At 41.6% G+C, this 21321-nt stretch overlaps 1 protein-coding gene across 1 annotated transcript in view; it reads left to right on the forward strand.

The window, feature by feature from the left end:
- LOC122809104 (mitochondrial carnitine/acylcarnitine carrier protein-like) overlaps positions 1–21321 on the forward strand; it is a 708815-nt gene that overhangs the window by 509617 nt on the left and 177877 nt on the right. Inside the window, exon 7 of the mRNA XM_044080345.1 lies at positions 20774–20883. Within this exon, the coding sequence (XP_043936280.1) occupies positions 20774–20883 (110 nt within the window). The remainder of the gene's footprint in view (positions 1–20773; positions 20884–21321) is intronic.

The following is a 21321-nucleotide window of genomic DNA, read 5'->3' on the forward strand; positions in this document are numbered from 1 at the left end:
TTATTTCTTGTCAAGGTACGAAGAAGGGACAACCTGTGTCAAAACAGACTTTTTTCCTAATAGTTGTCTAAGGCAATTACCTTTTGTTATACTCACCATAAAAAAATCTATTCCAGTCAGGGCCAAGGACCCACTCTATCAGGAACTTGGCTTTGTCTATCACATTTTGGAAAGGGCTGGATTCTAGAAGTATTCTAGAAGCTGCTACTTGGTCCTTTGTACATACTTTTACAAAGCACTATAAGCTTGATTCCTTCTCTAGGTCCAGATCAATCTTTGCTAGAACCATTCTTCAGGGTTTCCTGGACTGTTCTCCTTCTACCTCACAAATGTAGTTAGCTGTGATAATTTACCCGTATAGCTAAGGTTACTGCAACAATGATCAATATGATGAACATAGTACAGTTGTTTAAGTTGAACTTACCATGATAGTAGATGTTAGAATGATCGCTGCTGCAGTAGCCACTCCGTCCCTCCATCCCGCATGTATTTTGGTGTGTTTTTTATGCCAGGGTGTGGACATTTATTTTTTGTTGTTCCCAGCATTGACCTGTCATGGCTCAGCCTCCCTCTCTGCCAGCAGGAATGCTCTGAAAGGTTTTGCATCCAGACTTGTCTTTTAGTCAGCTCAACTCAAGCTGCTTGACAGTTTGAGCATATGGAAGGTATCCCGGAGCTTTGGAAGCAGGATGGCTGTTATATCTTTGGCAGTATATGACCCATATAGCTAAGGCTATTGCAGCAGTGATCACTCAAACATCTACTGTTACAATAAGTTCAACTTACACAACTGTTCTTTCCTTTATATCTTTCCACTGATATGAAGGGTAATTCTGAAGATTCAGAAGGATGCTCCAAAAATAATTGTGGTGACTCCCATTTTGATGCAGGTAGCATTGGTTGTCCCTTCTTAGACTGGACCTTCTAATACAAGACAAGGGGAGTTGAATATACCTGAATCTCAAACAGGTGATCCAGATAATATTGGTTGTCCCTTCTTAGACTGGACCTACTCACACAAGACAAGGAGAATTCAATATGCCTGAATCTCAAACAGGTTCATCTGCCTGCCTGGATGATTAATTTCTAATACCTTTTAGGCAACTCTTTCATATAGACATATAGCGGGTACTAAAGGAGGCAAGAAAACCTGCTACTAGGAAATCTTACATTGGCAAGTGGAAAAGATTTAGGTGGTGCCTAGCCAATAACCAGGACCCTTTTAGGGATAATGTACATCTTGTTCATAAATATTGGTGTGAGTTACTATCCTCTGATCTGTCATTCCACTATCAAGTTACATATTGCTGCCATTTCAGCATGTCTGACTGTGGATTCTCCTCTTTCTTTTCTGATTGTAATAAAACAGTTTCTGCAGGGAGTTTTACATATGAGACCTCCTTGTAAATAGGTATCTCCTTTTTAGGATATTATCTTTGTGCTGGAAAAGTTAACTATGCCTCCATTTAATCCTGCCCATCAGTCTAATTTAACGTTTTTTACATGGAAAAAGTACAGTTGTGTAAAAATCTTACCGTATCAGTAGATGTCCATCTCTTCATTGTTGCAGTATCTGAAACAGAGGGGATTGCCTGCACAGGGCAGTTTGACGCTTAGCCAGTATATAAACGCCTAATGATCTTATATGCCCCGTACATCACATTTATGCTCCCCACACAGAATGTAGGGCATAAAAGGGATGTACACAGTCAACTACCCAGAACTGAATTGCCCCAGAAAAGGAGGCCATATACATCGATGTACTTCCAGCAGGAAAAACATACAGAAGAATAAAAAGGGGAATCCTCAGCAAGAAGGGAATCTAAAACAAAAACTAGAACAAACAAAAGGGGGTTGGAGGGAGCAAATGCTGCAACAGAGAAGAGAAGGACATCTACTGTTAGGGTAAGATTCTACACAACTGTACCATGTCCTTCTATATTACTGTTGCAGGATCTGAAACAGAAGGGAGAGTAAAAATGCTCAAGAAACAAAATGGGAGGTGGAAGGCTGAGAAGAGCCCTCAACAAATCCACATAAAATGGTTTCAGCAAAACCTACTCTGGTCTTAGAAACCATATCCAACTTATAATGCTTAGTAAAGGTATGCACTGAAGACCAAGTAGCAGCTTCAAAGATGGAATTGGTGTCCAACCCCTTGAAGAGGGCACCAGAAGAGATAACAGCCCTAGTGGAATGAGCTGTAGCAGAAGTAAACAGAGATTTGCCATGAAAAGAATAACATAAATAAATGGCCTTAGATATCCAGAAGGATGGTTTGCTTATAAACAGGCAAACCTAATGTCCTGGGATGAAAAGAAACAAAAAGCTGATCAGACTTACAAATGTTCATAGTTTTATCCAAATAGTACCTGAGCTGTTTGCAAATCTAAGGTATGCAGGACCCTCTCACTAGCAGACTGAGAAGAAGGGAAAAAGAAAGGGAGTTGTACTGACTGATTCAAGGACATCTCATTTACTAACTTGGGCATAAAAGAAGGATTAGTACAAAGGGACACCCTGTCCCTGTGAAATACCAAAAAAGGTGGAATGGACATAAGTCCTGGAGCTCAGAAACCCTCCGAGCAGAAGTTAGAGCCGGCAATAAAACAGTCTTCCAAGTACAAAATCTGCAGGCTCAAAAGGTGCCTGAGTCAATTTTTCCAAAACAAAATTAAGGTCCAAGGAGGAGGAATAGGTTTCCGTGGAGGCCTAATATGTAGGGTGCCTTTAAGAAATTGTTTGACCTCAAAAGAAGTCAAAGGAGGAAACAAGGGCAGACAAGCAGAAATGACTGACAAATGGGTCTTCATAGAAGAATAGGCCAGGCCAGACTGGAGCAACTCACACAAGTAGGAGAGGACCAGAGGAACCTCCACTGAAAAAGGGTCCTGGCTATGAGCATGGCACTAGACAGAAAATATTTTCCATTTGGACATATAAGATTTGCAGGTAGAGGGTTTCCTTGCCTCATGTAAAACCTAGAGCACATTTTCAGAATAAAGGTGCCTGAAAGGGATCAAAACCCTATCATTCACAGTGTCAGTTGAAGAGTGGACCAGTGAGGAACTGAGGATAGATAAGAGACCCCTTGTCCTGTGTGAGGAGATCCAACCAGTGATTTAACTTGTGGTGATTGCCCCTGGCCAGATGCATTAAGAGGGGAACCAGTGCTGTCTTGGCTAAAAGGGAGTCACTAGCAAGATTTTCAGGGAGTCCAGCTGAATCTTCTGCAGGACTCTAGGAAGAAGAGGAAGAGGGGGGGAGCATAAAAAAATTCCCTTCCAAAGAACAATAGGGTGTCTGTCTTCCATGCAGATGGAATGGCACTCTGGAACAGGAGAGAGGAAGCTGTCTGTTCAGAGGGGAGGCAAAAAGATCCACCTGAGGAATACCCTACCAATGGACAATGTATAGAAACATGTCTCTGTGAAGAATCCAGTCCTGAGCCTGTGTTTTGGACCTGCTCAGAGAATCTGCCACTAGATTGTGGTCTTAAGAAATGTATATTGCCTGATGAATTAACTGAATAACTGAGAGCCACTTCACAAGCCTGAAGAGCCATTCTGTATAGGAGGTGAGATTTCATGCCTCCCTGCTTGTTGACATACCACATCAATCTAGTGTTGTCTGTGTACACTTTCAAGGGGCCTGAAGAAAACATGGGGTGAAAGGCTTGAAGGGCCAGAATCAGAGCTCTTATCTCTTTTGTGTTAATATGGTCTGACTGCTGATGGAGAAGCCAGAGACCCTGAACTTTCAGGTGACCAAAAGAAGCCCCCACCCCATGTTTGAGGCATCAGTGAACAGTTCTTGAGAAGGGACTGTAGGCTGAAAAGAATGGCCTGGTTTGAGAGCAAACTGTTGAAACCACCACTTCAATTCCTTCTTCAGACAGGGAAGGAAAGGTACACTGAAATTCAGAGGGTGGCAATGCTGCAGCCAAAACAACTTGAGGTATCATTGAAGCTTCTGCATATGCAGTCTGGCAGGAAGCAGTGGAGAAGAAGAAGCCATAAATCCCAGGGCCCAAAGAAACTCCCTGGCTGGCATGGCAGTCAGATTAAGAAGAGATTGAAAGAAAGCTGTCAATGACAAAATGTTTGGAGATAGAAGAGAGGCCAACATTGGCACTCTCTGAATCCTACATCCAGATACACATGATCCTGAGAGGGAGTCAGAATGGACTTTTAAAAGATGATAGTAAACCCCAGACTTTGAAGAAGAGAGATGGTGAACGTCAGATCCTGGAACAGGCAAATGGGAGAAGGTGCCTGAAGCAACAGGTCATCTAGATAAGGAAAAATCTGAATGCCTTGGAGCCTGCAGAAAGCAATCACCAGAGCTAGACATTTTGTGAATACCCTTGGGGAAGTAGAGAGGACAAAGGGTAAATCAGAGATCTGAAAATGAAAGGAAGACACACAGAAATGTTAAAACTTCTTGAAAAAGAGGGTGAATAGGGATATGAATGTAAGCATATTTCAGATTCAAGGACATCATAAAAACCTGGGGCAACAAAAGAGAAAACAAGGTTTGAAGAGTAAGCATATACATTGAGAAAGGTGTTGAGCTAGGAGAGATTTAGAATAAGTCTCCAAGTGCCCTTCTTTCAAGAAACCAGGAACATCCTAGAATAAAAACCCATTCCCACTTGGGAATGGGGACAGGATGAATGGTTCCATGGTTCACCAGGGACTGTAGAAACTCTGTAAAATGAGGAAGTTGCTCTAGAGGAGGATGAGGAATCCCTGAAAAAGGAAGGAGAGACTTCCATACCATGAAGTAACCCTGGCAGATGATAGGGGAAGGGGAGAAATCAAATACCATCATGGAAGTATCGAATAGAGAAAACTATAAAGCAATTAAGACAAGAAGTGCCACTGTTAGAAGAGTATAGAAGAGGGAACAGATAAACAAAAATACTTAGAAAGATATATGTGATAAAAGCAATGCACAGTATTAGAACAGATCAGGATTTATCATGCAAAAAGCAAACTAAAAATCTCAGCACGGGCGAAAAAACCTAGAAGATACGCGGATAAATAAAAAGGAAAAGTACAAAATAAGCAATTTAGTTATGACCTAGGAAAGTTTTATAGAGAGTTGGGAAATAAGGTAAAAGAAACTGAAAGACCACCAAAAAAAGAAGTAGATACATTTTGGAGAAGTAAGATCCTTTGGAACATAACAAAGATGCTAAATGGATAGAAGAAGTAAAAGAAAGAATAAGAAGTTTAAAGGTAGAGGATATGAAATGGGATGAAGTAATAGCCAGAGAGATTGAAACAAAGTTAAGAAAACCCTCTAAATGGAAAACCCCAGGCGCAGATGCAGTACATAACTCCTGGTCAAAAGTATTGACATCTTTGCACAAAGATTTAGCCATGAGTAAGAATTATTTATATGCGCACCCCAAACAGACTGGCTGTCAACAGGAAAAACAATGTTCCTTCTTAAGAGTGAACCTGCAAGCTACCCAAAAAATTATAGACCAATAACTTGCCTTCTGGTGACATATAAATTATACATTGGAACTGATGCCGACAGTTTATAGTCATTTAGAATAAAACTCAATTATGGCAATAGAACAAAAGGGCAATAAAAGAAAGTCATATGGAACAAAGGATCTTTTGTTGTTAAATAAAGTCATAGTAGAGAACTGCAAAAAGGGGAAGAATGTAAGTATTTTATGGATTGACTACAAAAAACAATTGAGAGTATCCCACATTCATGGATAAAAGAGTGCTTAAAAATGTATAAGGTACACCCTACACTCATTGACTACATTACAGTGGCCATGAAACAGTGGCAGACAACTTTGCAATTAAGCCATGATAAAGGACAAATTATTGTTCCAAGGATGAAAATTAAAAGGGGGATATTCCAACATGACTCTCCATCACCGCTGCTATTCTGTCTTGCCCTTAACCCATTAAGCTGTCTACTTAACAGCTTAGGCCATGGCTATAATTTGGCTCCTAGAAAACAGCAAAGTGTAAAGACTTCTCATCTTCTCTTTGTCGATGATTTAAAACTGTATAGCTCATCAGATGAGGAGCTGAAAACACAACTGCAAGTTGTCAAAACTTTTTAAGACAATATGAGAATGTCATTTGGTCTTGATAAATGTGCAAAAGCAACCTTTAAGGCAGGAAAACTGCAGCACCAAGTAAACATTAGTGTGGGACAAAAATGTGATATAAAAGAACTTCAGCAAGAGGGAGTGATTAAATATTTGGGAATTGATGAAGGATCAACAATAAAACATGAACAAATGCTAATAAAACTTAGTAAGGAATACTTTAGAAGACTTAAATTAATCCTGAAAACAGCGTTGACATCTAGGAACAAAATTCAAGCTGTAAACCAATGTGCTCTTCCTGTCGTAACTTACATTTTTTGAGTGATTCACAAGCCCCAAAACGTGTTGGATAGATTAGACAGGAAAACAAAATGGATGCTTCATGCTCACCAAATGATTTATAAAAATCAGTGCATACCAAGGTTTTATATTCCTCATTCTGAGGGAGGTGTGGGTCTCCTTGAAATTGATTACATGTATAGATCTGCAATCGTGGAACTGCATACATATCTGCTGACCTCACAAGACTCAAACATAGTGAAAGTTTTGAAACATGAGGAGAATAAACCTAAGATTACTTCCCTGCTTAGTCTAGCAGAAGCATATTAGCATCAAACAGGAAGAGAAATCAAACCAGAAGTAGATAAAAATTGGGCAGCAGCTGAATGTCCCAAAAAAACAAAAGAAAGAATATAAAGTGAAGGACCAGATGCGAAGGCAAGAAATGTGGAAAATACATAAATATAGTTGCAAGTATAGAAAACTTTTGGAAGAACCTCATGTTGTTCAGGATTGAACACAGGAATGGTTAAGGAGAGGCAAATTCAACCCAAGAGATGAAAGGTTAATATTGGCGGCCCAAGATAGTGGGCTACATACATGTTTGGTTTACAAAGTCCATTGAACATGTTGGAGAAACAGACAAATGTAGGTTTTGTAAAATAAAAAGTGGAAACAGTTGCACACCTTGTTGGCTGCTTTTGACATACTAATGGCAGAAGGACTGTATACTGAAAGGCATAATAATGTGTTAAGACTATTGCACTGGGAATTGTGCAAACATTATGGTACTGAAGTGGATGAACAACACTGGAAACATGAGCCACAAAGCATCCTAGAAAGTGATTAAGTCTACATCACATGGGATCAACCATTACCAACAGTTTAAAAGATAGATGCGAGAAAAACAGATATAGTTGTCCATGAAAAGAAGACAAAAATAGCATTGATCATTGAAATCTTCACACCCATTGACTACAGTGTCTTACATACAGACAAACACAAAGTCATAAAATATAAGGATTTGCAGGCAGAAACAAAGGCAATGTGGAAGAAAGATTCCTAGACAATTCCAATAGTAGTAGGAGCAATGGGTCTTATAAAAAAGAATCTGCAATAGTATAGAGATATGTTACCAATACATGTAACTCTATACAGATTGCATAAGGAGTCATTACCCCATTGCGGGTACTGCAAAGAGCAATTCTGGCTGACATCAAAGACTGAAACAATATTAATTTCAGAAACTTTAATCGTACTTTGTCTTAGGAATGGGGTCCATTCCCATCATGGTATTAGAAACCCAAAAGATTTGGAGAAATTAAAAAAAAAGTGATAGAAAGAACTCAGGAGTCTGAAGTGATGAGACGCCAAACTGGTAAATAAGGGAAAATCGAAGGGACAAAGGAACCTAGATTAAAGGGGAGGTCTAATTGTCAAATAGGAGCAGACTTATCAGATACAGGAGGCTTCTGGGTCACAGAAATCTGAGAAGCCTTAGTAGAGGGGGCCTGCCTTCCACTCTTCTTGCCCTTGGAGGCCTGTGAACAAAACCATATCTAGAAGGATAATTCTTCTGGAACTTAGGGATAGGAGAGACAAAAATATGTTTAGGGACCTGCAAGGCTTTGCCTTTCTCTTGAAGAGACTTAAACATGTCAGCAACAGCAGTCCCAAAAAGACGTTTTATTATCCAAAGAAGCATCCAACAACTTGGCATTAATGCCCTCTGGCAGAGACTGAAGATGAAGCCAAGAAAACATCTCATGACAGATCCAAAAGACGCAGCCCCAGAAGAGGTGTGAGCAGCATCATAGCTACATTTAACAGAGTAGCGAGCCACTTGAGAAGCAGAACCTAAAAAAGATAAGGCAGAAGATTTGCCTTCATAATCAGGAAGGTCAGAACTAACCTGACCAGCCTGAAGAATCAAAGCCAGAGCATACCTGGTCATGTGGGTTTGGTAATTACCAGCCCTAAAGACCAAAGCAGAAGCAGTGTAAACTTTCTTTCCAATCCTCTCCACTGCCCTACTATCCTTATCAGAAGACAAGAGTTTGGAAAAGGGCAAAAGCTTAGATGGTTTGTCAGAAGAGTGACACCACTGCAGGATCAGCAGGAGGACATTCAAATAAAAACTGACAATCTTCAGGAACCTTATAGAACCTGTCAGGTTTCTTAGGAGCAGGAGGCAAAGTGAGAGTCAGGAGACTTGGAAGCAGCAATGAAAGTATCTAACAAGGCAGCTAACACAAGAGGAACTGCTGATGGCTTAGGAGTATCCACCTGAAGCAACTCATAATATCTTTTCTGAATATCAGATGTTTGAGAAGAATCCCACTTAAAGTATTCCATCATCCTATTAATTGTGTCTCCAAAGGACAATTCTTCAAAAGTAGGCTCAGGGCTAACAGAGTCCTCTTCATTAGAATCAAATGCCAAAGGTGAGGGCATGTGTGAAGAATAGGAAATAGACCCTCTCATCAGACATCGAATCCTCTTCTGAGGAATCCAGTTCCCTAAGCCAATTAGAAGGGGTAGAGGTCCAAGAAGGAGCAGGTACCAAAACCCCTTGAGGAAGCTTTAGGGCCATCAAGGCAGAAAACAAACCCTGAGTAAATTCCTGCCATTCCCTTTGAGGATCCTTAGAATGCGCAGAAACATGCTTCAGTTTTTGTCTTTTCTTTGAAGGGACATCAGCCCTAAAAAAACTGGAGGTGCTAACCTTTAATGAGATTCAGTAAGAGAACCTGGAACCTCCTCCCTGACCAATATCTGTAGTATCCATCTTGGACCCTCCAAGATAATCAACCGCAGTTCCTCCTAGATGTCTGGAGCAAATGCCTGCAAAGTCTCAGAGGACATGTGGAAGGATGGATCCATGCCGGCCTCCAATAGAGCTGTGGCAGAGGAATCCAATGTAGACACCAAATGACCTACAGAGCTATTACCCATTTCTAGAGGGACATCTGATGGAGGCTGGACAGCTAAAGAATCCAGCTGACACTTCTTGGCCTTCTTTTTACCTAGTGGGAGTATCTCAGGGTTAAAGGATTCTGCTGTGGTACTATGGGCTAACTGTTTAAGCCTCTGGTTTTCAAGATAAATGGCCAGGGATGACAAACTGCTTTTGAATGTCTTAGACACGTATGCCTTACAGATACTACAAGTGGTATGGTAGTGGGAAGCACTCCAACAAAAAAGACACTATTTGTGATAATCCTTATGGGGAATCTGCCTCTCACACTGACAATTTCCCTTTTTGGATGACATGAACTCTAGGTGGCCATTTTTGGATGACATGAACTCTAGGTGGCAAAGTAAAATACAAGACCAAAAAAGTAAAAAAAAAAAAAAATCCCAGTGGGGTACTTATCTGGTGCTAAGTATTCAGTATCACAGCAAGTCATTCAGACCAACTAGCAAAAGTAGTGTTCAAACCGGCAGCAAAGAAGTTTGGGGTAGTTGCATCCATTTATGCCCTACGTTCTGTGCAGGGAGCATAAATGTGATAATACAAGATCATTAGGCTTTTACATAATGGTTGACCATCAGGCTTCCCTGGGCAGGAGATCACTTCTGTTTTTGGATACTGCAAAAGTGATATAGAAGGACATCTGTACTTTGTTCTGACATCTGCAAGAAGAGTGAGTTGCAGGCTCTCATGGTGAGTAAACCCTATCTAATTTTTGACAGGGATAGGTTCTCATTAAGAACAAATCCCTCATTCATGTACAAAGTTATTTCAGAGTTTTCTTTGAATCAAGACATCAATTTCCAGTCTTTTATCCAGATCATAAGAACCAGAGAGAAAGGATTCTATATACTCTGGCTGTAAATAGGCAGCTCAGGTAATACCTTCACAGAACTATGCTATTTAGAAAAGCAAATTATTTATTTCTTATAATTGGACAAAGAAAGGGCAACATGTGTCAGAATGGACTATTTCAAGATGATTTTCATCAGGTATTGCTTTTTGTTTTACCTACCATGATAAATCTGTTCCAGGCAGTATTAAGGCACATTCTACTATAGTCTTGGCTTCTTTGATAACATAGTATTTTAGAGGCAGCGCATCATCCTCTGTAAATACTTTTTCAAAGCATTACAAGGTTTACCTTTGAAAAGTTGAAATGCAACTTGTCGAAAGACAGTTGCATGAAAGGACATTTTCAAGATCACAGTTAGCTGAAAAAAATTGCATCGAATGTGCAATGAGCGAATGCACATTGATATTCGCTCATTGCAGATTCGGCATTGTGGGTGCGGAATGCACAATAGTGGGGACCGGGAAATGGAACCCTTCCCCACTGTAGTGCGTCCTCGGAGTTAGAATATTAAAGTGGGGGGGTGCAGGGGGGGCTTGCATTACATTGTGTGTTCAGTATTGTAGTTCGTAGTTCGAAACTCAGTGAATCTGCAGTTCAGTTTGCTGTTTCGAACATCGGCGCTGTTCGGAATGACCGTTTCGTCATTTCAGTTTGCACAAAGGGCCGTTCAACAGGTTGAGTTTCAACCTTTCAAAGGTAAATCCATTACAAACTGGATTCCTTCTGCAGGTGTATGCCTTGTGAGGACCTTTTTTGTGGGACTCCTGAATCCAAATCCTTCTTCCTCACAATCAACCCATATGGCCTAAAGGCTACTGCAGTAGTGAGAATGATGAACATAGCACAGCTGTGTAAGTTATGCTTACCCATAACAGTAGATGCTGAAATTCCTCACTGCTGCAGTAACCACACTCATCCTCAATTCTCTTTTTTGTATGCATATAGTGACTGCTTGGGATATAAACCATTTTAGATACTTTAATCTTTTTGAATTTCAGGACAAGTAAACTCCTTCTGTCTGATCTTATGGGCAAAATATTCCTGAAGAAATTTTCACTTTGATTGTAGATTTCTCACCACGTCTGACTAGTCAGCAGTCATATTATAGGTTCATAGGTTCATAGGTGTGTTCTAGGCTAATGGTCCTGGAGCCTTTACAAGCCTATCCCATAGGATTACCCTGGCATCGTGCCACCCAACCTTAGTTCCCAGTGCCTCTGTCGAGTAGAGCCACTGGAGTGATCCCTGGGGTGAATTTTCTATTTCCCATCCACTCATCAAGATTTGTCTTGAAGAGGGCAAGTGAGGAGCTCTGTTTGACATGTATAGGAAGTCTGTTCCATAGCATGGGCAGTCTCTGTGTTATGAACCTGTCCCTCCAGCACATTCTGTTGATTGTGGTAATGAGGTTGAGGTCTCTGGAGCATGTAGTGTGGAGGGACTGGGATTTCTTTAGATGTAGCATTTCTAGCAGAGCTGGGTCAGACATAGCTTTGTAAGTCAAGAAGAGATTGCCTCTAAGTAGGCAATATGAGACAGAATAGTTGAAGTTTTTTGAGTCTGTCCATATAGGACAAGTTCAGTGGACTACCATTGATGTGGTAATTCATGGGAACCAGGTTTTTCCTAAAGGGGATGATGACACATTTTTGGCATTGAGCTTAAGGCCATGGTTCTTACACCAGTTGTTGGTCTCAGTGAGATCGTTCTGTAGGATGTCAACATCACTTGGGGAGTTAGTAATAGCTCCCAACTTGCAATCATCTGCAAACTTTGTCAGCCAGAGTCCCTTTGTGTTGGTCTGACCTTCAGAGAAGTAGATGCCAAACAGGGGAAGACCCAGGACCAAACCCTGTGGGACTCCACTCGTGACTGGTCAGCAGTCTGACTTGGAGTCAGCTACTTTCACACTGTGGGTTCTATCTCTGAGCCAGTTTGCAACCTACCTGGTGATGTAGGGCTTGATGCCTTGCTTAGTGAGTTTTTCTATGATTCCTGAGTGGTAAATGGTATCAAAGGCCTTGGCCAGATCAAGGTAGGCTGTATGAACCACCTTGCCTTCATTCACAGCTCTGGTGACTGACTCAAGGAAGTCAACCAAGTTGAGCAGGCATGATCTACCCTTCACAAAACCAAACTGTGTGCGATCCAGAGTTTGGAGATTCCTTAAATCCCTGTTTATTAGGTCCATGATGATGCATTCCATAGCTTTGCATATCAGACTCGTCAGGCTAATGGGGCGATAGTGCCCAGGGTCTCTACTCTCCCCTCCTTTTTGTAGAGGGATGACTGTAGCAGTGCGCCATTTGGTAGGGACAAAGCCTGAGAAGAGGCTATGATTGAACAGGGCACAAAGGTAAGGTGCCAGTTCACTCTGTAGTTCATGTAGAACACAGCCAGGGATATTGTCAGGTCCCATAGAAGCTGTATTCTTGGACTTGGACAGTGCTGTTTTAACCTGTGCAGCAGTAATACTGGTTGCCTGGCAATCTACTAGCATTGTGATTGGTCCTTTCGGGGGAGGAGGGGGAGTAAAGTTGGCACTGAATCTGTTGGCCAGTATATTGGCAATATCTGTTGGCTCAGTATAGGAGGGACCATTGTGCAATAGCTCAGAGCAAATCTGGGTATTGCCATGGAGATTCTTTACATAACTATAGAAGGCCTTGTGGTTGTCTTTACTATCTGCTGCAATTCTGTTTTCATAGCTAGCTTTAGAGGATTTGATGAGGGATCTCAACTTTTTGTTGAGGCTGACAAGGGAGTTTTTTCACTCTTGGGACGTCACCTTATTCCGCATCAGTTTCCTCCTTCTGTTGTAGAGTTTGTTTATGGCAGGGGACCACCAGATTACCTTCCTTTTTTTGGAGGAGAGCTTCTTGGTTCTATTGGGTATGGTGAGATCCATGCATTTGTGTGCGTGTTTGTGCAGTGCACTGGTGTATGATTCGGCAGTCATACAACTATTCTCCAGTTCCATGGGTGCCTTGAAGTTAGCCACCTGTGTTTCTAGGAGCCCAAAGTTAGCTTTGGAGAAGTTTTTCGTGGTGGTTACCTTTGCAGGGGGGGGGGTGTAGATTTCCAAGGTGATTAGTTTGTGGTCGGATCTAACCAGGGAAGAGTTGACTATTGGTGTAGAGCAACAGTCGCCCATGTTAGTAATGAGCAGGTCAAGGATGTTGCTACCTCTAGTGGGGGTAAAAACGAACTGGTCCAGGGCATTGGAATTAATGAATTCCGGGAAACATTGGGCAAGTGTATTGGTACATGAGAAGTTTTCCCAGTTAATGGAGGGGTAGTTGAAGTTGCCCAGTATGAGAGTATTAGGTTGGGCCATGTTATTCTCCAGGGTGCTTAGGAACGTGGAGTGAGAGTCTTGGGACATGGTTGGGAACCTATAGCAGGCTACAACCTGAATTGCTGTCTTACCCAGTGTTAGCTGCACCTGAAGTATCTCTGATGCGTTATGTTAGGCCACCAGTCTGGAGGTGTGTACATCCTTTATGAATATGGAAACACCACTGCCTTTGGAGCTTCGGTCCAAGTTATGGGGCCGAAAGGTGTGGAATAAGTTATAGCCTGGTAGTGCAGAGGTGCTTTTTGCTGCCTTGAACCAGATCTCTGTTACAGCACAAATGTCAATGTTCTCCATTTTAAGGAGTGCTTTGAGCGAGTGCATTTTGAGATTTAGACTTCTAGCACTGAGCAGCATGACTCTCAGATTGCATTTGTTTGTAGCTGTTATGGTGGTAATTTGGACTTTGGAACACCGCCTAAAAAAGGCACTATAGGGGTGGCAAGAACCTTGGCCAGTGTCCGGAAGCCTAGGGGTGACAGATGCAGGCCATCTCTGGCAAAGCATTGAGGTCTGTCAATTGTCATCCCAGGCAGACAGATACTGGGTTCCCTTAGAATGACACCAGAAACTTAGCCAATTGTTGAAATCAATAATTTTTTGCTTGTACTGTGGTATCGTTCTGGGTGATGGTAGGATTCTGCTCAGGGCTGGGGTCATACCCACCTGGGCTATATAATCCAAGAGCTCCTCCATGTCTTTTTTCATGTAGTCCAGGGAGGTACGTCTCAGGTCATTTACACCCACATGTACAATGACAGAGTCATATCTGTACCTGTTGTTGAGGGACCTGAGTGTATGTGTTATGTGGTGGATCCTGGCACCTGACAGGCAGCTGACTGTTACTCTCTCCTTATTCAACCTAGTGAGTGGGACATCAGTGTGCCTCACTATTGAGTCACCTATAACTTGTGTGTTGGGCATGCTGTTTTGCCTTAGGGACTTTGGTTGAGTGGCACACTGTTTAGGAGCGTTATGTGTCTCGTGATTAGTGTTGAGCTGTGATGGTCGAGTGCATTTCTGCCTTGGAGACCTCTGCTGTTTGGATAGATTTTTATTGAGAACCTCCACGGAGGTGGGTGTGTGGTTTGTGTTTTTATGTGAAGGCAGTGCTGGTGTGTGTTCTGAAGGGCTATGTGTTCCATGTGGTGTGGTGCAAGTGCTGACCTTCTCCTCTTGACCAGCTACTCTGGTCTTGGCTGGAGAGTGCATGACTTCCAGTTTGGATATATAAGTGCATCTCTCACAAGTCTGAGTGTTGGGAGGTAAGAGGAGAGGGTTGTCGGTGTACATGAGGCAGTTGCTACATTGCCTCAGGATGCCCAAGTTCACCAGGTTAATAGGAAAAAGCACAGGGAACTGAGCTTTAGACATGCCTGGAGGGATGTGCATTAATAATAAGTACTGGAGCTGTTTCCTTGTAGAACATTTAGTGCTGGTAGCACTTTTGTGTGCTACAGTAATCGCTATAAGAAGTCTGGTAAAGTGCTAGACTAATAATCTAGTAAAAGTGCAGGAGAGGAGAGAAAGTGCAGATCTAAGGGAAAAATTGAAGAGCAGACTTTTGCACTGCTCAGAAGCTTACAAACAGTCCTGGATACAGCAAATCCGTATCTGGATTAGACTAGTTACAGGAAAGGTGGGAAACAAGCACAAACATGGGCTTTTAAACCAGAAAGTTGAAAGAGATGGAAAAACTGTCCAAATGGCCAATAAACTACAATTTCTGGGCCAAAAATCACTCTTCTTGTGGTAGATAGGCTACCTAGTGCTTACCACTCCCACTGATAAGCTAGAAGGTTTCCCTCCAACACAGAAAGGCTTGGGGGGCTCTGAAGCTTAAATACAGTCCTGGACCTTATATGTGTGGGAGGGAAACAGAACTTTTTGAAAGAGGCTAGTTGTTATGCCCTGGGAGGATTGCAGTGAGGAATTCAGACATCTACTGTTATGGGCAAATTACACAGCCATACTGTTCTTCTCTTCTTCTGAAAATGGCCAAGGCAATTACCACAAGTTTCCACGCAAACTAGACTTGCTCGCACAGGACAGGAGTTGTTTGATGCACCCCAGCCTGAAACTTGTTCAGGTTACTGCTGGGTTGGTAGGGTTTTAATATGTTTTAGGTACAGTAGACTCCCTCTTATCCGGTCTTTCCAGGATCGGACCTTAGGCTGGATAAACTAATGGCTGGTTAATCAGAAAAAGATACAAAATGATATTTCAGCTAGAATAACAGGATTTGTGTCAGTGAGCTTTTTTCTAGTGAATATGAAGTTTAAAACTCAAATGTCTGTCATTATTTAGCCCAGAGGAGGCAGAAGTGTTGTCCTTCTCTGTTGTCTTTTTCTATGGCTATGGCAGAAATTTGATGGCCGGATAAAGAGGAGGCCTACTAAGAGGGAGTCTACTATACCCATTTTCTAAGCAAATGCAGCAGGTATTAAAGGAGACTAAGAAACCTGCTACTAGAAAATGAGTTACAGGTAAATGTGTAAGCAAAAGTGGTTTTCTTGTTGGTGCTTAACCTTTTAAGGCCACACCCCTCTGGTTCTTCAATATCTGAGTGAATTGTTATCCACTGGCTTTTGTTACTCATCTGTCAAGAGTCATCTCTCGGCCATCCTTTCTTTTTTGTTCTAACCCAGCCTCAAGTTAAAGGGGGTATTCACAACTACCCACCTAGAAAACAGGTGGCTCCTTCTTGGAATGTCAGTTTTGGTCTACAGAAACTTAACACTTTTTCCATTTGATCCAGTTCATCAGGCTGAATTAAAGTTGTTAACTTGGAAAACCATTCTATTCATTGCTGACACCTGCAAGAAAAGTGTCTGAGTTATAAGTTCTAATGGTGACTCAGTCTTATCTCATTTTTCACAAGGTCTGAGTCTGTTTAAGAACAAATCCTTCATTTATGCCTAAACGGGTTTCATAGTTTATTTTGTGTCAAGCTGTTTGTCTCTTTGTCTTTCATATAGATAAAAATAAATAATTAAGAAAGAAAGGGTATTGCATAATCTGGATGCTCATAGGCAACTTAGATACAATACTGACAAGACTAAAACCTTCAGGAATGTGGATCAACTATTTACTTCCTATGAAGGTAAGAAAAAGGGACAATCTGGGTCAAAGCAGACATTTCCCAATTAGTTGTCTCATGTTATTGTTTTCTGTTATTCTCACAAAGACAAGTCACTTCGCGGCAAGTTCAGGGCCAATTCTACAAGGGCTTTGGCTTCTTTTGTGGCTTTTTAGAAAGGGGTGGTCCCTAGAAGTATTCTAGAGGAAGCAACCTTGACCCACTGTGCATGATTTTACAAAATAATACAATTTTTTTTCCAGGTCCAGAGCAGATTTTGCTAGTACTATTCTCCACGGGCTCCTGGATTATAACCGCTCTCCATCCTGCCTTTCTTTCTAAGCACTGGTAAACTACCCATACAGCTTAGGCTACTGTAACATTGCTCTAATTATGAACATAGTACAGTTTTGTGAGAAAACTTACCATAACAGTTCATTTTCAAACAGATCACTGTTGCAATAGGGATATCCTCCGTCCAGCCTCGTTTTTCTGTTATGGTTTGTGCTAGGGTATAGATATTTTTATCTACTTCAGTGCCAAGCATATTCCTAAAAGACAGGGTTCTAGTTTGGCACCCTAGCCACTGACTCTCTTCATAGGTGTGTTCTAGGCTAATGGCCCTGGAGCCTTTACAAGCCTAGCCCATCGTGCCACCTGACCTTAGTTCCCAGTTCCTCTGTCGAGTAGAGCCACTGGAGTTGTCCCCAGGGTGAATTTTCTATTTCCCATCCACTCATCAAAATTTCTCTTGAAGAGGACCATTGAGGTGCTCTGTTTGACATGTATGGGAAGTCTATTCCATAGCATGGACAGTCTCTGTGTTATGAACCCTTCCCTCCAGCATGTTCTATTGATTGTGTTAATGAGGTCAAGGTCTCTGGAGCGTGTAGTACAGAGGGATTGGGATTTCTTTAGATGTAGCATTTCTAACAGAGCTGGTCAGACATGGCTTTGAAAGTCAAGCAGAGATCGCCTCTAAGTAGGCGATATGATACAGTGAATAGTTGGAGTTTTTTGAGTCTGTCCATATAGGACAAGTGTTTAAGGCCTACGATCCTTTTTGTGAGGTACTTTTGTGGCCTCTCCAGTTGTTGCAGGTGTTTAGTGAGGTACATGCCAAATGGGGCATTGTACTCGATGATTGGCCTAATGAGAGAAGAGTAGAGGGAGACAATGACCTCTTTCTTCCTGGATGCAAAACCTTTAGTAATGAGATGTGCCACACAGAAGGACTTTCTGACCACAGTGGCAATGTGGTGGTCAAAAGAGAGGTTGCTGGCAACCTGTGTTCCCAGATCTCTCATAACGCCTTCTGTGTTCAGTGGACTACCATCGATGTGGTAATTCATGGGAACCGGGTTTTTCCCAAAGGGGATGATAACACATTTTTTGGCATTGAGCTTAAGGCCATGGTCTGACACCAGTCATTGCTCTCAGTGAGACCTTTTTGTAGGATGTCAACATCACTTGGGGAGTTAATAATATTTATTTTTTATTTTATTTTTTATTTTATTTTTTTATTTTATTTAACATTTGTTGACCAGGAATGTCCGACTAGGTTCCACAGAGCCTGGTTTCAGCGGAGGCCCGGGGAGAAACGCTCCAGATAATAGCTCCCGACTTCCAATTGTCTGCAAACTTTGTTAGCCAGAGTCCTTTTGTGATGGCCTGGACTTCAGAGAAGTAGATACCAAACACGAGAGAACCCAGGACCGAACCCTGTGGGACTCCACTCGTGACTGGTCGGCAGTCTGTCTTGGAGTCAGCTACTTTCATACTGTGGGTTCTATCTGTGAGCCAGTTTGCAACCCACCTGGTGATGTAGGGGTTGGTGCCTACCTTAGTGAGTTTTTCTATGATTCCTGAGTGGGGAATGGTATCACAGTCCTTGGCCAGATCAAGGTAGGCTGTATGAACCACCTTGCCTTCATCCACAGCTCTGGTGACTGACTCAAAGAAGTTGACCAAGTTGAGCAAGCATGATCTCCCCTTCACAAAACCAAACTGTGTGAGATCCAGAGTTTGGAGAGTCTCTATATCCTTGTTTATTAGGTGATATGCTCCTTAGCTTTGCTTATCAGACTCATCAGGCTAATGGGGCGATAGTTCCCAGGGTCTTTAGTCACTCCTCTTTTGTAGAGAGGGATGACTGTAGCAGTGCACCATTCGGTAGGGACAAAGCCTGAGGTGAGGCTGTGATAGTACAGGGCACACAGGTGAGATGCCAGTTCACTCTGTAGTTCATGTAGAACACAGCCAGGGATATTGTCAGGTCCCATAAAAGCTGTATTCTTGGCCTTGGGCAGTGCTGTTTTACCCTGTGCCACAGTAATACTGGGTGTCTGGCAATCTACTGGTATTGTGATTGGCCCTTTGGGGGGAGGAGAGGGGTAAAGTTGGCACTGAATCTGTCAGCCAGTATATTGGCAATATCTGTTGGCTCAGTGTAGGAGGTACCATTGTGCAGTAGCTCAGAACATATCTGGGTATTGCCGTGGAGATTTTACATAACTATAGAAGGTCTTGTGGTTGTCTTTACTATCTGCTGCAATTCCGTTTTCATAGTTAGCTTTAGAGGATTTGATGAGGGATCTCAATTTTTGTTGAGGCTTATAAGGGAGTTTTTCCAGACTTGGGACTTCACCTTATTCCACATCAGTTTCTTTCTTCTGTTGTAGAGTTTGTTTATGGCAACGGACCACCAGATTGCCTTCCTTTTTTTGGAGGAGAGCGTTTTGGTTCTATTGGGTATGGCGAGATCCATGCATTTGTGTACATTTTCGTACAGTGCATTGGTGTATGATCTGGCGGTCATGCAACTATTCTCCATTTGCATGGGTGCCATGAAGTTAGCCACCTCTGTTTTTAGGAGCCCAAAATTAGCTTTGGAGATGTTTTTCATGGTGGTTACCTTTGCAGGGATGGGTGGTAGGGATGTGGATTTCCAAAGTGATTAGTTTGTGGTCGGATCCAGGGAAGAGTTGACTATTGGAGTAGAATAACAATCATGTTATTAGTGACCAGGTCAAGAATGTTGCTACCTCTAGTGGGAGTAAGAACGAGTTGGTCTAAGGCATTGGAATTAATGAATTCCAGGAAACGTTGGTCAAGTGTATTGATACATGAGTAGTTTTCCCAGTTAATGGTGGGATAGTTGAAGTCTCTTATGTCTATCCTTAAGCTCTAGGGAGCATGGAAGGTGTCCTAAAGCTTTGGATGCTGGCTGGTTGTCTTACCCTTCACAGGATATAACTGATATAGCTTAGGTTACTGCTACAATGATATATTCCAACATCTGCTGTTTTGGTAAGTTACTTTATGCAACTATACATTTCTTGTTTCTTTGTGGGATGCCGACAAGTGTATATTGCCCATATCAGTGTGAAAGCAAGCATACAAGCATACCTATTCCAAACAATATCATGCCATATCAGCAGCAGCTGCCCCCAATCACATATGTTTTGGATATTAACAGGCCTCTGCAGAGTTTGCAGAACACTTTGTGTGCTGTGTAGTGCAATGGTGCCTTTTCAGACTCCCTACTGGCTGCACACTTGACAAGACCTAGCTTCCAAGATAAAAACATATCAGTTTCTGAAGTAGCATATCTGAATTGTGTTAATTTGCATGCGCCTAACTGCATGTACGTGTGGATATTTGTGTGTGCTTGAAGATGTATATATATATATACATATATATATATATATATATATATATATATATATATATATATATACATGCATACTCATCCATGCCTGTGTATCTGTTAGTATAAACTCTGATTATTTCATTTTATAGCTGATGTAGGCTAAAACAGAGGAGCATGATGACTTTCTCAGTGTCTTGTAGTGAGTCATTAACAGAGACAGATGTAAATCTAACATTATATCATTGCATAATTTATTGAACTAACTACTTTGAAGTGGCTAAGAAACTATAAGTCTGTAAGCCAAGTAGGCAGATAAAGTTCCTATGCAGTACACTGTTTTTGTGATTCCATAAGGCACAGAAACATTGTCTCCTGCCTTCCATTACTTGATCATCAGTGTGCAGAGTAGCTTTGTTGAGTGAATTTGCTTCGTTAACTGTTCAGCAGAGTATGACTCTTGAAGACTATGTATTGTTTGTTTTTATTTTTTCAGTGTTAATGAACTGAGTGTTCCACGAATATTGTTCGCAGGTGGGATGGCAGGGGTTTTTAATTGGATAGTTGCCACTCCTGCAGATGTACTGAAATCTCGGTTCCAGACAGGTATGTGTATGTATGTATGCATGAAAATGTAGTTGGTAACAGAAGCATGAATTTAGTATTTGATTCTCAGCATATGATTCAGAGAAACTTTTTCCTGGACGTGTTTCCACTGTTTGATTCACAGAGATTTTTTTGGATATGGTAAAATCATATTACCGTAGAAATTTAACAGTGGAGGTAATTTCATACTACAGCAATGCAAGATGTAAAAATATTTTGTTACCCTTCAAACAAACAGACTATCCCAGACCACCTTATAGTCCAGAGGAAGGAGAAAGAGAAGAAGAGACAAAAGTATTGCAGCCGATAATATGTTTAGGAATATTAAAAGATGGTTAAAATATGATAAAGTATACAAATGATAAATCAGCAACAGCAGCAGTACATGGATTGATATTGAAGGGATCATCTCTGTCTCTGTATCTAAAAGTTTACGTT

This window comes from Protopterus annectens, chromosome 8.part0, assembly GCF_019279795.1.
Source record: "Protopterus annectens isolate FY-2018-M chromosome 8.part0, PAN1.0, whole genome shotgun sequence".
NCBI lineage: Eukaryota > Metazoa > Chordata > Ceratodontiformes > Protopteridae > Protopterus > Protopterus annectens.